This window comes from Podarcis liolepis (assembly GCF_965112155.1).
Source record: "Podarcis liolepis genome assembly, chromosome: 8".
Classification (NCBI taxonomy): Eukaryota; Metazoa; Chordata; class Lepidosauria; order Squamata; family Lacertidae; genus Podarcis; species Podarcis liolepis.
This window is the reverse complement of record NC_139560.1, coordinates 1,295,077-1,310,444: the sequence shown is the minus strand read 5'-3', so window position 1 is coordinate 1,310,444 and position 15,368 is coordinate 1,295,077. Positions and strand designations below refer to the sequence as shown.

Sequence of the window (15,368 nt, the reverse complement as noted above, 5' to 3'; positions counted from 1 at the left end):
GTTTTGTTAATCTTAGGGCCAGGAAGAGAGTTCACAAAGATGGTAAATACTGCCATCCTGCCTTTCCTGTTTACTGCTGTTTACGACCTCCAGAGTTTCCTAAAAGCATTCCTCCTGGCTTCCTATTTTATTTACTCTGAACTATGCATGCTCAAGTAGGAAATAGTTTCTTTGTAGTTAAAAGAATTGCTTCTGATCTGACTTTGTCCCATGTGGGGTTTTCTTGTTCAGAGGAAATCTGATTGGTTCTTACAAACACTGTGTAAAAAGTTCTTTTGTGAATAAAACGACCTGGGCCGAGGGGTGGAGAGGATTATTATTGGCACCCCTCCCAGAGTCTTGCTGGTCAAGCCTCCTGTGTATTCTATTAATCAGAGTCCAATCCTTCCTTGCTTTGGGAATGCTACACACTAAGACAGAGGTCCTCGAACTACGGTCCGCGGGCCAGATCAGGCCCGCCAGGGTCCTGAACCCGGCCTGCTGGCAATTGCCTCCACCACCGCCACCCAGTATCTTCGGGTGCAAGAGGCAGGAAGGCAGGCTCCCCCCAGGCCCAGGGAAAATCCCCGCAGAGCCCAGAGGTTCCACCTCTCTACCTTATTCGTATCTCTTTGGCCTCACTCCCGACGCACATGCGCCCCTTGTCAGTTGGGGAGGTTTTTCTATGGCGCGTGTGACGGGACATACATGGCCAAGATGGTGGCTGCTCCCAGAGGCGGTTCTTGACCAGCCAGGAGCAGCAGTGGGGCCAGCATGGAGGTGGATGTGGCAAATAAGCATGGGAGGCAGTGGGGGGGGGCGCCTGACTGGGGGGGTGGAGGGGAAGGGCAGGGACCCCAGGCCTCCTCCCTTAGTCCTCACACTCCCTCGGTCTCCGCAGTGTTGTAGGAAACGCCCCCCCCCCATCATTCAGTTTGTACAAACCCGACACACACACTCACACACGACATACGTGATGCTTCTGTTATAAATTCATAGAAAATCACCCGTACATCGGAGCTGTGCCGTTCCACTTTTATTTTACACCACGAAGGAAGGACTACAAAATGGTGAAGGTTTGATACAGGGCAGCCATAATCTCTCGAGAGTACCAACACGTCCACAGGAAACCTGCCCAGTTGCTATGCCAACCCTGATGGTCCTAGACAGAAGACCATCAAGATCTCAAAGAACTTGCATATGGGAGTGGATTCAGCACGGACTGGAACAAAGAACAATAATCAGCTCTTCCCTCAGGGGGCAGGAAACTGCAAACTCCCCTCTGTCACCTGGAATGTACTCATGGGGAGAGGGAAAGGAGGAACTGGACAGGTGACAAGACACTCAGGTTACCACCACAACTCCTCCCTCAACCCCTCCTCTTTGTGACGTGTCAATGATGTGGTCATGATGTAGTCTTAGAGGTGTAGTTTGCGGGATTAGTAGCTGATAAAAGTTGGGGTCTTCTTTTGTTCTGGGCTTCCATCTTGTTCCACCTGGTGGCAGGTGGGAGTCCTGTCACGACAGTCTTCAATCAAGACCAAGCCGACTGGCTGCTGTTTTGCCCTGGTATTCCTGGCTGGTGTCCTTGCTTTTTTTGTCTAAGGGAGCCCTCAGATTTCTCAGTTTACAGCAGCGGCAGCGGCGATGATGGTGTTGGGCGTGACGGGGAGTGTGTCAGTAGCCCTGCACCCGCTCGTCATCTTCAAAATCAGCGACCACTGGCTCCGGATGCACTCGCAGGAAGGGCGCCCCCGTGAGTAGGGGCAGGAGGAGGGGAGCTGCACCTGTTGGACTTCCGCCTGCGAGCTGGGAAGGGGCAGCCTCCCACAGGACCCCGGAGTGAAGGAACCGAGCCTGGCCAGGGGGGCCAACATGTCTCCTGCAGCCCCAGGCCGCCCACCTTGCAAAGGCGCCCGGGAAGGGAGCGGAGAGAGAGAAGTCCTCCTCCGCCCCCAGCTCTGGTGAGACTCGAACTCGCATCGCCCTGGAGCCGCACTGGCTGGGGCTGGTGGGAGGAGCCATCCCTGTCCTGAATCCCCCCTCCCCGTGGGAAGCCTGTGGGCTCCTCAGACTGCTCATGGACTACAACTCCCATCAGCCCCTGCCAGCACGACCTGATGGGAGATTGAGTCTGAGAGCTGCCAGAGGGCCACTGGTTCCGCTTCCCTGGAGTAAGGGCCGGGATGCTGAAGGGAGGCTTTGTTTGCTGGTTGGATTTTGGGTTCTAGCTAGGCAGGTCTAGTTGGTGGATTGTCCTCTTCTTCTTCTTTGTATAATTTTTATTGAAGATTTAAAGAAAACATATTATCCAAAAACATGCCATCCTTAATTCTTTTTCCCCATTTTCCTCCCTCCCCCCACCCCACCTCCCACAAAACCCCCCCACCCCCCCAGCTTCCCTCAGTTCCAGTGTTTGATTTCTCTGCGAATGCTGTCCTCTGCATGTTACAAAGTTGTATAAATCCTTAAATTATTTAACTGATTATTGTCAATAAAAAGCTTGTGAATGTTTATTCAAAACCTGCCAAGGACTCCAATTCACTTTGTTGCCTCTTCAAATACTTTGTGAAAGGTTCCCTTCCATCTTTAAAGTCACAGTTATCCTTGTCCCGTAGTTTATATGTCAATTTTGCTAGTTCTGCATAGTCCATTAGTTTTTCTTGCCATGATTCTTTAGTTGGGGTTTCTTCAGTCTTTCAAAGTTTCAGCTTTTTTGGTAGGTATTTCCCTACAACCCCTAACAAAAATGCTTCAGGTTTTTTAACAAATGTTAGATGGAACATTTTCTTCAATTCATTGTATATCATTTCCCAATTTTTAAAATTACATTACAATCTCACCACATATGATAAAATGTCCCCTCCTTTTCCTTACACTAGTTTTGTACATTTTCCCTAACTGCACTAGTATTGTGTACCATCTGTACATCATCTTCATGTAATTCTCCTTCAACAGGGAACAATCAGTAAATTTTAAATCAGTTTTCCATAATTTCCCCCAATCTTCCATCATAATGTTGTGACCTACATCTTGTGCCCATTTAATCATGACTGATGATGGGTTGTCATTCTTGGGAAGGGCTCAGTCTGGGCTGTTTTAGCTTTTCGCAGAAAACCAGCAGAGTTGGGCCTTCTCGGGCTTACAGTGGGGAAGACACAGCACTAAAGGAAAAAGGAGAGGGAGGAGGTGGAAAAGCAAACCTCTTTCTTCATGACTGTTTTCTTGTAATGAGCTGGTGGAATGAGCCCAAAGCCGCTTGCATCCCTCACTATGACTAGCAGTGACAAATATGGAACCGGATATTGACCATTTCATTAGCCAAAAGCAGGCCCATACTTCCTACTGAAATACTTATAAATTTATGTTGATTAAAATTTTAAATATTATATTGTTTTTCCACCACAAATAAAATATGTGCAGTGTGCATAGGAATTCGTTCATATTTTTTTCAAACTGTCATCTGGCCCCCAACACTGTCTGAGGGACAGTGAACCGGCCCCCTGTTTAAAAAGTTTGAGGACCCCTGCATTAAGAGGACATGGATGTAGAACTCCCACCTGTGCGCATCATTCCCCAGGTTGGCTGGGGGAACCCAGCCGGGTGGGCAGGGTATAAATAATAAAATTATTATCATTATCATTATCATTATCAACCAGAAATCCTTGAAGCGATTGCACCTCAGCATTCTTGATAGTGAAGGTGAGGAAATACCACAGCAGATTACATACAATTAATGTCTTGGTTTTTATTTGACATTTCCTCAAGCTTGGCAGAAGTTTAGAAGCCTTCAGGAAGATGGCAATTCCTTCTTTCAAAGTCAATAATTGGCTAAGAGATCCCTCAGGGACACCTGTGCGGCGTCATGGTGGTTGTGGTTCAGGAAACAAATGGAAGGAATGGATTTTTTACATCAGCGGTGTCTTAAAAGCAAAACACCAAGAAGAAATGGATTCCGGAAGCAGCAGGGAGAAATCCAAACTCTTCTTCTTCCTTCAGGTATACAGGGCTGTGGCCGTTTAGGGTATTAAATTCTATAAATTCCTAGGGGGTCATCTGTCAGTATTTTCATCCCTCCCATTGCAAAGGATCACCTGATCCTATTGTCTACTTTCATACTGTGAGAAAGGAAGGGGCGGAAGCCACTCTTCGAGACTTCCGTCCTTGGAACTGTTGTGCTTTTTCTTGCAAGGAGGCAGGATCTCTCCTCCATGTTTGTAATGTTCTTTTATTTGACTAATTGTAGAAATAAATTAGGTATGCTGCAAAACCTCCACAGCTTTGCTTCTGTTGACTCTGCTGAGTTTGGGTGCAAACATGAGCAGCTGTGAGTCCACAGCCACAGGACCTGCTCCTCGTTGGTGTTCCTATGTTCCTCTGATCGGAGGGTCAGAGAAGGAGTTCCGGTCGCCCAGCCCCTGCAGGCGCTGAAGAGGTGGACTAACAGGCATACTGAAATCATCCTGGCTGAGGCCGATGTTTACGACTTTTGTAATTATGTAGATCTTGTTATGCTGCAAGCCGCCTTGTATGCAACTGTGGAAAGGCGGCATACAAATGAAAAATGAAAAACGAAAAAAATGAGATGGGAGCTGTAGTCAAAAACATATGATTGATATATATGAGACCCTGGGATTCCTATAACAAATCTGGTGAGTGGGGAGCTCTGGGCTGCCCCTTGGATGAGGAGGATGTTGTCTGGATGCTGCACAACGAGACATCAGCCGCTTCAAATCTGCAGTGGACAAGCTCTCTGTTAACTCTGTCCAAAGGTGCCCAGCAGGCAATGTGACATGGCTGCTGTGTCCACACTGGGACATAAATACATGTTCCTGTGGGTCACGGCTTCTGCTGGGCACTTTTGATTCATGCCTCCCAAATCCACCTCCCTCTTTCCTGTCCCCACTGGTGGGCAGTGTCAGGTGGGAGGGCCTCACACTCTTTGGGGCCCCTCCTCTGCCCTGTGCCCCACAGCGACAGCCAGGATGTGGTGTGAGTGGCAGGATTTGTCCCAGGAGGACGTGTCGGGTTCCCAGTGGGGTGGGCGTGACGACACCCTGAGCAGATGGGCCAAACATCTCCCCCATCTGAGCATTGGGGGGGGGGGACTAACAGTGTTTTTAATAACCAACAGACAAAGAAATAAGTCACTGAGCAACGGGAGCTCACCCCATCACGGGGATTCGAACCACTGACCTTTTGATCGGCAAGCCCAAGAGGCTCAGTGGTTAGACCACAGCGCCACCCGCGTCCCATTAAAGGAGCTTTAAATGTGCCATTAAATGTATAGGTGTGTGCTGTCAGGGGGTTAGGTTCACCATTAAACAGAAATAAATTATTTAATCCAGATCAGAAGATGGTGGTCTGCCTGGCAACAGGGAGCACGTCAAACGAGAATTCCAAGGATGCTGGGTGTGGGGAGATATGGGGATATTTCCTGGGGAGGTTATATTTATTTAGAAAAGCATATATCCCTGTCCTTCCAGGACTCTTGCATTGCTCAGGGTGGCTTAGACCAATTTATGACTTTTTATTAGTAAGTGAATGAAATATACTTGCAAGTGTTGCAAGTGATTTCATGCTCTTTATTCAGCTCATAGTGGTGAGGAGGAATGAATGAAAGTCCCCTCAAAGTATCTGCTTTATATACATTATTTACACAATGGGCTGCACATGATTGGTTAATTCTGGAATTCTACTGCAAGCCAATCAGGTTGTGGATTCACTTCTATCTGGAGCATGATTGGGTGGTTCCTGCCAACCAATCATACTGCTGCATTGTTCTTGGACCAATCAGACTGCTGCATTCTGAATCCTATTGTTCTAGGACCAATCAGACTGCTGCAATTTGGATCCTATTGTTCTAGGACCAATCAGACTGCTGCAGTTTGGATCCTATTCAACTCAGTACATAACAGTGAACAAACGGTCCATTGGTGCTGAGGTGCAGCCCCAGTTGTGATTCCCAAAGAGGTTATGGTGACACGTCCACAGCTGCTCCCATTGGCTGGGGGCTGTCTATGATGTCACAAAGGCACCTGTCAGTTGCCTGGCTATAAAGGTGGCCTCTCCCTCTTCCCAGCCCAGACTTCGGTGGGCAGCAGCTGTGGCACTCAGCTCTGGGGGGGTCTCCTTCCTCGGGGAGGCAAAATGGCAGGAGGAAGGAGGCACTCATCCTGCAATGGGATGCTGAGGAACAGGCAGAAGGCAAGTTCACTTTGTTATGGAAATGACGGGGGGGGGCACATCTTTAAAGTTGTTACAATGTTACAAATATCATGCCTGGATGTATCCTTTTGACTTGACAGCTCAGGGAAGATACCTAGCTTTATAAATTCGTAGAAAATCCATACTTTAACCGGCTCTCCTCATTCCAACACCATTTTAACCCTTAAAGAAATTTGGCTCCACCTCTTTCCATGAACCAAGAAGCGGGAAGCCATGTAGGCAGCAGGAACAGGGCATCCCACCATAATTCCCCAAGCCTGAGAGCACAAACACGGCCCCCCACCAAGAAGGCATCAAGAGTTTTATTGTTCTTTCAGTGATGGGGACTTAAGGGGTGTTGGGAAAGGGGTCTGAGAAAGTGACCTCATGTTGGACTTGTTTACCCCCCCCCCCCATTTGTGACATGCCAGTGATGTAGTGATGATGTATCAGTGATGCCTCTTGAAGTGTATTCTGGGGGAAAGAGGGAAGGTTTAAAAGTCAATGTCACCCCACGCTAGGGGTTCTTACTCCTGGGGAGACCTGTTGCGCAACAATAAAGATCATGGTCTTCTGACTGCTGATTTGCTCCAAATTACTTGGCTGGAACTTCCTTCTTTTACTGACTGCATGGACCCACAGGGGACTCGCACCCTGATTAAGTTGAGCAGTCTCTCATCCCGGAATTTTTTAAATAACAAGGTCAAAAAATAATAAAAAGGAGGTGAGTTTAAAGACAAGGCAGGAAGGTGAATTAGGACAACCACTGGGCAGCTTAGCATGTCTAAACAACACATTTAAACCTAGTTTAAGCCAAATCCAGACTTGCTTAATTATTCTGAGCAGTGTAAATCTCCAAGGGACTGGAACCTGCCTTCAAAAAAATGCAATTTCTGGACTCCTAGAACTCTAAGACTCTGTCCCCTCCAACTGGGCGCAGACTCTGACCTGCAAGAGGAAGTAATATTTGACCCTAGGCAGTGCCAAGTGATTTGAATATATGAAGCCTCCAATTTCTCATTTAACACATGTTTGAACAAACACTAAAAGCCATATTTATTTTGGCCACATCCCAGCCATGCCCATTAAAACCCAAAGTCAATAGTCTGATTGCATTGACAGCATCAGTCTACCTATGTGAGGTCAAGAGGCTCTCTTAAGAAATTCATAGCAACCTTCTGGATCAGTCCAGAGGTCCAGCTCCTCACCCAGAATCCTGTTCTCTCTGTTGCCAACCAGGTGCCCATGGGAAGCCCACCAGAAGGAGAGGAGCGAAACAGCACTCTCGCTATTTGTGGTTCCAGGAATTGGCCTTCAGAAGCATCTTTCCATTTTAAAGTTCGGAACAGAGTGGTTGCTTTGGAAGACGATAATCGGGCATCCACACAACATGACCAGTCCAACAAAGTTGATGTTGAAGAAGCATCGCTTGGACACTGGTGATCTTTGCTTCTTCCAGTACACTGATATTAGTTCACCTGTCTTCCCAAGTGATGTGTAAAAATTTTCAGAGACACCGTTGATGGAATCTTTAAAGGAGTTGGAGATGACGTTTATAAGTGGTCCATGTTTCACAAGCATATAGTAAGGTTGGTAGTACAAGAGCTTTGTAAACAAAGTCTACCTATGTGAGGTCAAGAGGCTCTCTTAAGAAATTCATAGCAACCTTCTGGATCAGACCAGAGGTCCATCTCCTCGTCCAGAATCCTGTTCTCTCCGTTGCCAACCAGGTGCCCATGGAAAGCCCACCAGAAGGAGAGGAGCGAAACAGCATTCTCGCTACTTGTGGTTCCCAGCAATTGGCCTTCAGAGGAGGAAGAACATCATCACCATGACTAGCAGCCATAGAAGGCCTTAGTTGCCGTCTGGCACTCAACTGCCATAGATGACAGAGTGTGGTGGTCATGGCAGGGCTCAGGAAACCCCAGACTGGCTGCGTCCAATACAGTGGTACCTCGGGATGCGAACGGGATCTGTTCTGGAGCCCCGTTCACATCCTGAACAGAACGCAAGATGCGACGGCGTGTCTGCGCATGCATGGGTTCCGTTACTTCCGGGTTGCCACGGAGCGCAACACGCTCTACCCGAAGCACATTCAACTAAAGGCATTACTGTACTCACTTTAGCATCCACCTGCCCTCTAAATGCAACAAGGATATATTGCTAAACTCAAAGCAGATCCTCTGGTGATAAGGCGGTGCAAATTCCCCCTCTTGGCAGAGATGTAGAAACCACACAAGCTGTGTGAGAAGACGGATGTAAACAGTGGATCTTGATAGCCAAATTCCCGCCTTCCTGATTGGTTGGGTTGTTCTGAGTCAAACAGGAACTGCCTGTTTGAAAGGGGATAAAACCAGGAGGGACAGGACTCAGCTGGAAGCAGGGAGGTCTCTGTCTCAGTTTCAAGAGAAAAACCTGGGCTTGCCAAGCCACCAAGAAGGACAACAGGCGCTGATCCCAAGAAAGAGAGCCAAGGTAAGTCTGGGAAATCCACTGGATGTGAGTCTTGAAGCCTAGAACATGCCTAGAAGTCTTGACCCTGAAGGGGCAGATCTGAAATGGCATTGTTGTTGTTCAGGGCTTATATAGGACTGTCAGGAATCTCTGGAGGACGACAACCGTTCTCCTGCCCAACGTGGTCCTTGAGTGACCTGAATGCCTCTTCAGCACTCCTGGCTGCAAGCAAAGCCCTCTGAGGCTGCTAAGGGGGGCCAGACCCCCAGGGCTCCTGCAGGCGGCTGTCCCTCACTGCCATCTCCACCCTTGCAGGATGCTCCCCTCCTGGACTTGGCTGCTGGCCCTGGTGCTCCTGGCAGGCCAGGCGGAGGCCCAGAGCTGCAAGCCAGAACTGCAAGGCATTGGTAAGACATGGGGGACGCAAGGGCCAGTCTATGGGTCAAAGCAACACTTTGGAGTTTTATTACAAGCAAGCCTGTCCTGCTTGGGGGCTTCCCAGAAGTATTTGAGTGGATGAGATGGGCTGATCTCTTATTGCATTATTATTTGTCCTTGTCCCCATCTTCTTTCTCTCATTCCCTGACTCCAGCTCACAACCTGGCCAGAGGCCGCCCAACCTGTCAGTCCTCCATCTTCCCTCACGACATTATTGGAACAGCAAGCAAAGCCGTGGATGGGAACTGCGGTGGGGACTGGTTTAAAACGGGCACCTGCACCCACACACAGCTGGACATGGAGCCCTGGTGGCACGTGGACTTGGGCCAGCAGTACGCCATCTCTGCTGTGGTGGTGAAGAACCGCGGGGACTGCTGCGGTGAGAGACTCCAGGGAGCTGAGATCCGCGTGGGAGACTCTGTGGCTGACCATGGCAAGTCCAACCCCCTGTAAGTTCCAGTTGCCTCTTCCCAAAATCTCCTTCCAGAAATCTCCCTTCTTGTAACATGGAGTCCTTGGTTCACCCCAGGAGAAAAGAAGATTGCTCCATCTTCCAGGTGACAGCTCTTGAGATATTTGGAGATGGCTCTCATACTTCCCTTTCTAGGCTAAACATCCCCAATTCCATCAACCGTTCCTCATTAAGACTTGGTTCCCAGACTCTTGGCCATCTTGGTCGCCCTCCTCTACACAGGTCCCAGCAAACACGATGTGTACAGTTTTAATTCTACCAACGTTTAATGGGGGTGGGGTGGTAATGATTGCTTTTCCATGTGTTTTGCAGTTCTTCTTTTTATCTGTAAGCCTGTCATGGTCCGTTTCACGGGCGATCGAGGTCCCGGCAGGGGACGCTGGGACCGAGGGCAAGATGGCGGGGTGGGAGCAGGAACAGGGGTCCAAAAGCCAGGAGTCAGGAGCCAAGAGTCCGAGGGTCAGAGAGCCAGGAGTCAAGAAGCCAAGGGCCTGAGGGTCAGGAAGCAGGGAGTCACGAAGTCAGGGGTCCAAGGATCAAGAAGCAAGGGGTCACGAAGTCAGGGGTCCGAGTGTCAAGAAGCCAAGGGTCCGAGGGTCAGGAAGCAAGAAGCCAAATGCAGCAAGGCAGTGAACGTGTTGCTGTGGCAAAGAGCCGAAGGGAAAATGCTGACCTTATATCCCTTCCCGGCTCTTGCCACCAGGTGCTGTGAGTTACCAATTGGCCTCACCTGTGCGGCCGCACCTTGCCTCTCCAGAACAAACTTAGGAAGGCCCCAGTCCTGCAGAGTCCTATTGGTCACAGGGCCTGGCTCCTGTACGCACACCTGACAAAGCCATGCTGAGTCCCATCAGGGGAAAAGACAGGCCATAAATAAAAACACCCCCCACCCCAATCCCTCCTTCAGGGATGGAGTCAAGGCTTCCTTGGTCTCCTCTCCTCCTCCCGACCTCTTCATCACATCGCCAATTCACTTCGCTTCTCCCTCCTCTGTGAAGTTGGGCTTTCCTTAGCCAAAGCTCTGCTCCGCCATCAGCTCCTCACCCCCCTTGACCCCCACGGCCCCCTGCTCCTGGGTCCTCCTCGGACTCCACCTGGCCGCCTCCTGTCTGCTCTCTTCGGCCAGAAGCCACTGGCCACCAGGCGCTGCCCTTCCTCCAATCCCTCAGAGATCCATTAGACGCCCCTTGTCCTGCCTTGGCACAGATATCTGGCCCCCCAGTCTTTGTGAAGACCTGGGCATGCAGTGGACCCTTAAAACAACACCAGCGGTTAATAATGAAAATTGGGGAATGTGAGAAGCCACCTTTCAGCGATAGGAATGGGAGGGGGCTGACATTTGGGAGTCCTTTCACATACAGCTTTGAGATTTTCCCCTTTAAAATCTAAAGCGGCATAGAAACAAAACGAATGAATAAATGTATGAAGATCCCCATAGTTCTGAATTTACAATCCCCTCCACTTTCTCTCTGCAGCTGTGGGACCATCACAGACACCAGCCGTGGCTCCGTCAGCACCTTGTACTGCAATTGGCTCAAGGGCCGCTATGTGAGCATCCACATCCCGGGAAGGGCCGAATACTTGACCTTGTGCGAGGTGGAGGTCTATGGCACCAAGGCAGAAGACCAGTGCTAGGGAGTGGCAGACTCTGCACGTGTGTCCTGGGGGGTGAGGAAATAAAGAATTATTCTTCCTCTGAATTGGCTTGCTTTGTCTCTCCCACATCCCTCCCTGTGAGATATAGATAGATAGATAGATAGATAGATAGATAGATAGATAGATAGATAGATAGATAAACTTAATTCGCATTAGCCAATGGCCAGGGCAACATAAAACAAGCAATATATACAAATAAAAAAACAGCAATGGGTAAAAAGGGCCATCAAATGACCAAGATTATCGTTCGGATCCTCCCTGCAAGAGATGCTGTCCTTTGGCCTGCAGCACAGAACAGGCCATCTGCCGTCTGAGGTTGACCCACAAGTCTTCCTTAGACCCACACTCAGGCCTTGAGACTTCATCCCAGAGAGGAAAGGTTCAAATCATAGAATTGTAGAGTTGGAAGAGACCCCAATCCAAGTCGCTGCCATGAAGGAATCTCCGCTGAAGCATCCTTGAAAGATGGCCGCCCAACCTCTCCTTGAAAACCTCCAAGGAAGGGGAGACCGTTCCAAAGCCAAGCTGGTCATCATGTTGGGGGCTTTTTAGCTGGGAAAAAGAAGGGGGGGGCATAATAAGAGGTGTGTGGAAATTAAGTATAGCACAGAGAACGTGGATAGAGAAGAGATTTTCTTCCTTTGTTCTTAACCAAAACCCTCAAGAAAAGAAGGGGTTTCTTCACAGTTAACCTGCGGAACTCCCTCCCACTTGAGGCAGTAATGGCCACCAACCTGAATGGCCATTATCGGAGAGATTTAGGCGAATGCGTGGAGGAGTAGAAGGCTATAACTGGCTCCAAACATTGTGGCTGGTGCCTTGGAATAACGGGAATCGCAGCTGGCAATTCCAGGGGAGTTTCTGCCCAGGGGAAATTCTGCCAAGCAAAGCCTGGAAAAAGAAGCCAAAGTCTCTGAGATCCGGGCAGTTGCAGAGGCCAGGAGAGAGCAACTCAGAGAAGGAGGGGTCCCTTTGGCACAAGGGGGGGGGCAGAGAGCAAGGGTGGCGACTTTAGTGATGGTGTGATAATTTTAAAGTCTTAGATATATAATAAATGTTCATAAATATGCCAACCAAGCATGTACAAATATCAGCACAGGAAGACCGACCTGAAACCATTTTTGATTCCCAACCTGACCAAATGTTTTCTCTGCAAGGTCAAAGGAAAATGGAAAAGCCTCCCATTGTCTTTTCCTTCACAAATCCTGTCTTAAGGGTATGTCTGTGTATGAATAGGGTGAGCCTGTGACCTGGCGCAGGAACTAAGTATTTATCATTACAAAAGACTGGCCAGGCTCCCCAGGGTATCCAATCAAGTGAGCACTAACAGGTACCTTTCCAGACAGGAGATAAATAACGCACTCAGGTTTCTGCTGCAGACCGCCCTTTCTGTGATGTAGGTATGATGTTTCTGGGGCTCCAGGGCAGGCAATTTAAAATGTCTATATAAGGGCAGGCACACCTTGGTTCTGGGTCCTCCTCCTGCAAGTTCAATAAAGATCAGGCTTACTAGCTGCTTTGCTTCTCAATATTCTCTGCTTGGCCTCTGTTATTTTCTCTGACCGATGGAGAACCTGCAAAGGACTCTATAAGGGCTCTTGTGTCCCCCATTAGGGAATAAGGCCAGATTTTCGTTTATTACAATGGGGGACTCAAATGGAGCTCTGACCCCTTCCACACCCCACAGGCTGTGCAGTGGGCATTTCTGCACCCCAGGGAGCTATGCCCCCCCCCACCTTGGACTCCTGAGCCTCCCCCCCCCCCCGCCAGGGCAGGCAGCCTGACCCCCCTGAACAGATCATCCCAGGAACTCTAAACCCCACGAAGCTGCTTTGCTGCCCCCTGGTGGAGTCACTCGGCTGCTGCCAGCCTTGCCTGCTGCCTCCTCGGTAGCAGCGTAAGAGCCTGCAGGATCAGGCCAGCATCTTCTTCCCCGCGGGAAAGCCGCAAGCAGCCCCAGAGCCCCTCTCCCCCCTCCTGGGATCAGAAGCATGGCTGCCTTCAGCTGCGGAGGCCAAGCAGAGCCAGGCTGGAGATGGTCCAAATCAGGGAAGCCGGAAGGCCGGATTTCTGAGCCCCAAATCCCCGCAAGTGGCACATAAACATGGCCCAAGCAAGACGAAGAAACTCTGTGCAAGCAAGACCTACACCCTTGTGCAAATTAATTGAAACAAAGCATGTTTTCTATCTTACTCGTAATCCTGTACTCAAAACAAGTCAGTTGATCATTATGGTGTTGGAAGCCTGCAGCCAATAGAAGGAATGATGCGTTCGCCACAATATATTGAGGTTCTACGAAAGAGAGTTCTTCCAGAGCTGGAAAAGAGGTGTCCTGACGGTACTGGGATATTGCAGCAGGACCTAGCCCTCTGTCACACATTAAAACTGGTGAAGAAATTGATGACAGAGCAGCAAATACAGGTACAGTGGTGCCTCGCAAGACGAAAAGAATCCGTTCTGTGATTCTCTTCGTCTAGCGGTTTCTTCGTCTTGCGAAGCAAGCCCATTGACGGATTAGAGGATTAGCGCTATTAGCGGCTTTTAGCGGCTTATCGGATCAGCTGATAAGCGGCTTAGCGGCTTAGAAAAAGGGAGGGGGGAGAAAAACCCGCAGGAACTCGCAAGACATTTTCGTCTTGCGAAGCAAGCCCATAGGAGATTCGTTTTGCGAAGCACCTCCAAAACGGAAAACTCTTTCGTCTAGCGAGTTTTCCGTCTTGTGAGGCATTCGTCTTGCGGGGCACCACTGTACTTGATTGGCCAGGGAATTCCTGGACGAAAATCCCATTGAGAATTTGTGGGCTATGTGCAAAAGTCGCCTCCGTGCTGCAGACTGTACGACTCCGGAGAAGCTCCTTCAGGCGCTGATTCAGGTGTGGTGCAGGGATCCAAAAATCAAGAGTGACTGTTCGAAACTAGGAGACTCCACGCCAAACCATGTTCAAATACTGCTTAAAAAGAGCAGAGGGCATATCCATTACTAATGTACATATACTTGAGTTTTGTACATGTATATGTGAGTTTTGTACAATAAATTGCTTGTTTCAATTAATTTGCACAAGAGTGTAGAAGAAGCTAGACCTAGAACATAAGTAGGCAAACTGAGGTCCAGGGGCCAGATCCAGCCCAATCGCTTTCTAAATCTGGCCCACAGATGGTCTGGGAATCAGCATGTTTTTACATGAGTAGAATGTGTCCTTTTACCGTATTTTTCGCTCTATAAGACACACCAGACCACAAGACGCACCAAGTTTTTGGAGGAGGAAAACAAGAAAAAAAATATTCTGAATTTCAGAAGCCAGAACAGCAAGAGGGATAGCTGCGCAGTGAAAGCAGCAATCCCTCTTGCTGTTCTGGCTTCTGGGATAGCTGCGCAGCCTGCATTCGCTCCATAAGACGCACACACATTTCCCCTTACTTTTTAGGAGGGAAAAAGTGAGTCTTATAGAGCAAAAAATGCGGTATTTAAAATGCATCTCTGGGTTATTTGTGGGGCATAGGAATTCGTTCATCCCCCCCCCCAATAAAATATAGTCCAGCCCCCCACAAGGTCTGAGGGAGTGGACCAGTCCCCTGCTGAAAACGTTTGCTGACCCCTGACCTAGAAGCTAGGTGCTTCCTCTAACGGAGCCGTCTAGAAAGGGCCACCCGCCCCCCCCCCACTTTGACCCAGGAACAGGACCAGCCCAGTGCCTTGTGGCCTCCCCTTTGGGCTCTGGGACGCACTCTGCCCTTCTTCCTAGAAGCAGCAGGTCCAAGCCCCAGCTAGTCTCTCGCCAACCGCCGAGATGTCCCCCCTTGGCGTGCCAGGATGCAAGAGGCCAAGGAGTCCTCAGTCCCCTTACCTCATATCCGAGTGCGGTTTGATGGGGCAGAAGCCTGGGCCCCACAGACCAGCTCTTGAGAACATCTCCGTTTCCCCATTTCCAAGCAGTGGAAGGGCCAAACTCTGCCCTCAAGATCAAAACTGACCACTAGCCCACTCCAGGCCTGTTTCATCCTCACTACTGAAGGGGTCCCACCTCTGTCCTTCAAGAGCCTGCTGAACCACAGAATCATAGAGATGGAAGGGACCCCGGGGGTCATCCAGGCCAACCCCCTGCAATGCAGGAATCTCAGCATCCCTGACAGATGGACACCCAACCTCTGCTCAAAAAACTCC

General features: G+C 49.5%; 1 protein-coding gene across 1 annotated transcript in view; it reads left to right on the top strand.

Moving 5' to 3' along the window:
• Window positions 1-11,241, top strand: part of LOC310713199 (fucolectin-like) — a 42,027-nt gene extending 30,786 nt beyond the window's left edge. Inside the window, exons 2-4 of the mRNA XM_083517071.1 lie at window positions 8,956-9,047; window positions 9,233-9,527; window positions 11,026-11,241. Coding sequence (XP_083373197.1) covers window positions 8,957-9,047; window positions 9,233-9,527; window positions 11,026-11,185 — 546 coding nt within the window. The 5' untranslated portion in view covers window position 8,956 and the 3' untranslated portion in view covers window positions 11,186-11,241. The remainder of the gene's footprint in view (window positions 1-8,955; window positions 9,048-9,232; window positions 9,528-11,025) is intronic.
• The last annotated feature ends 4,127 nt before the right edge of the window (window positions 11,242-15,368 follow it).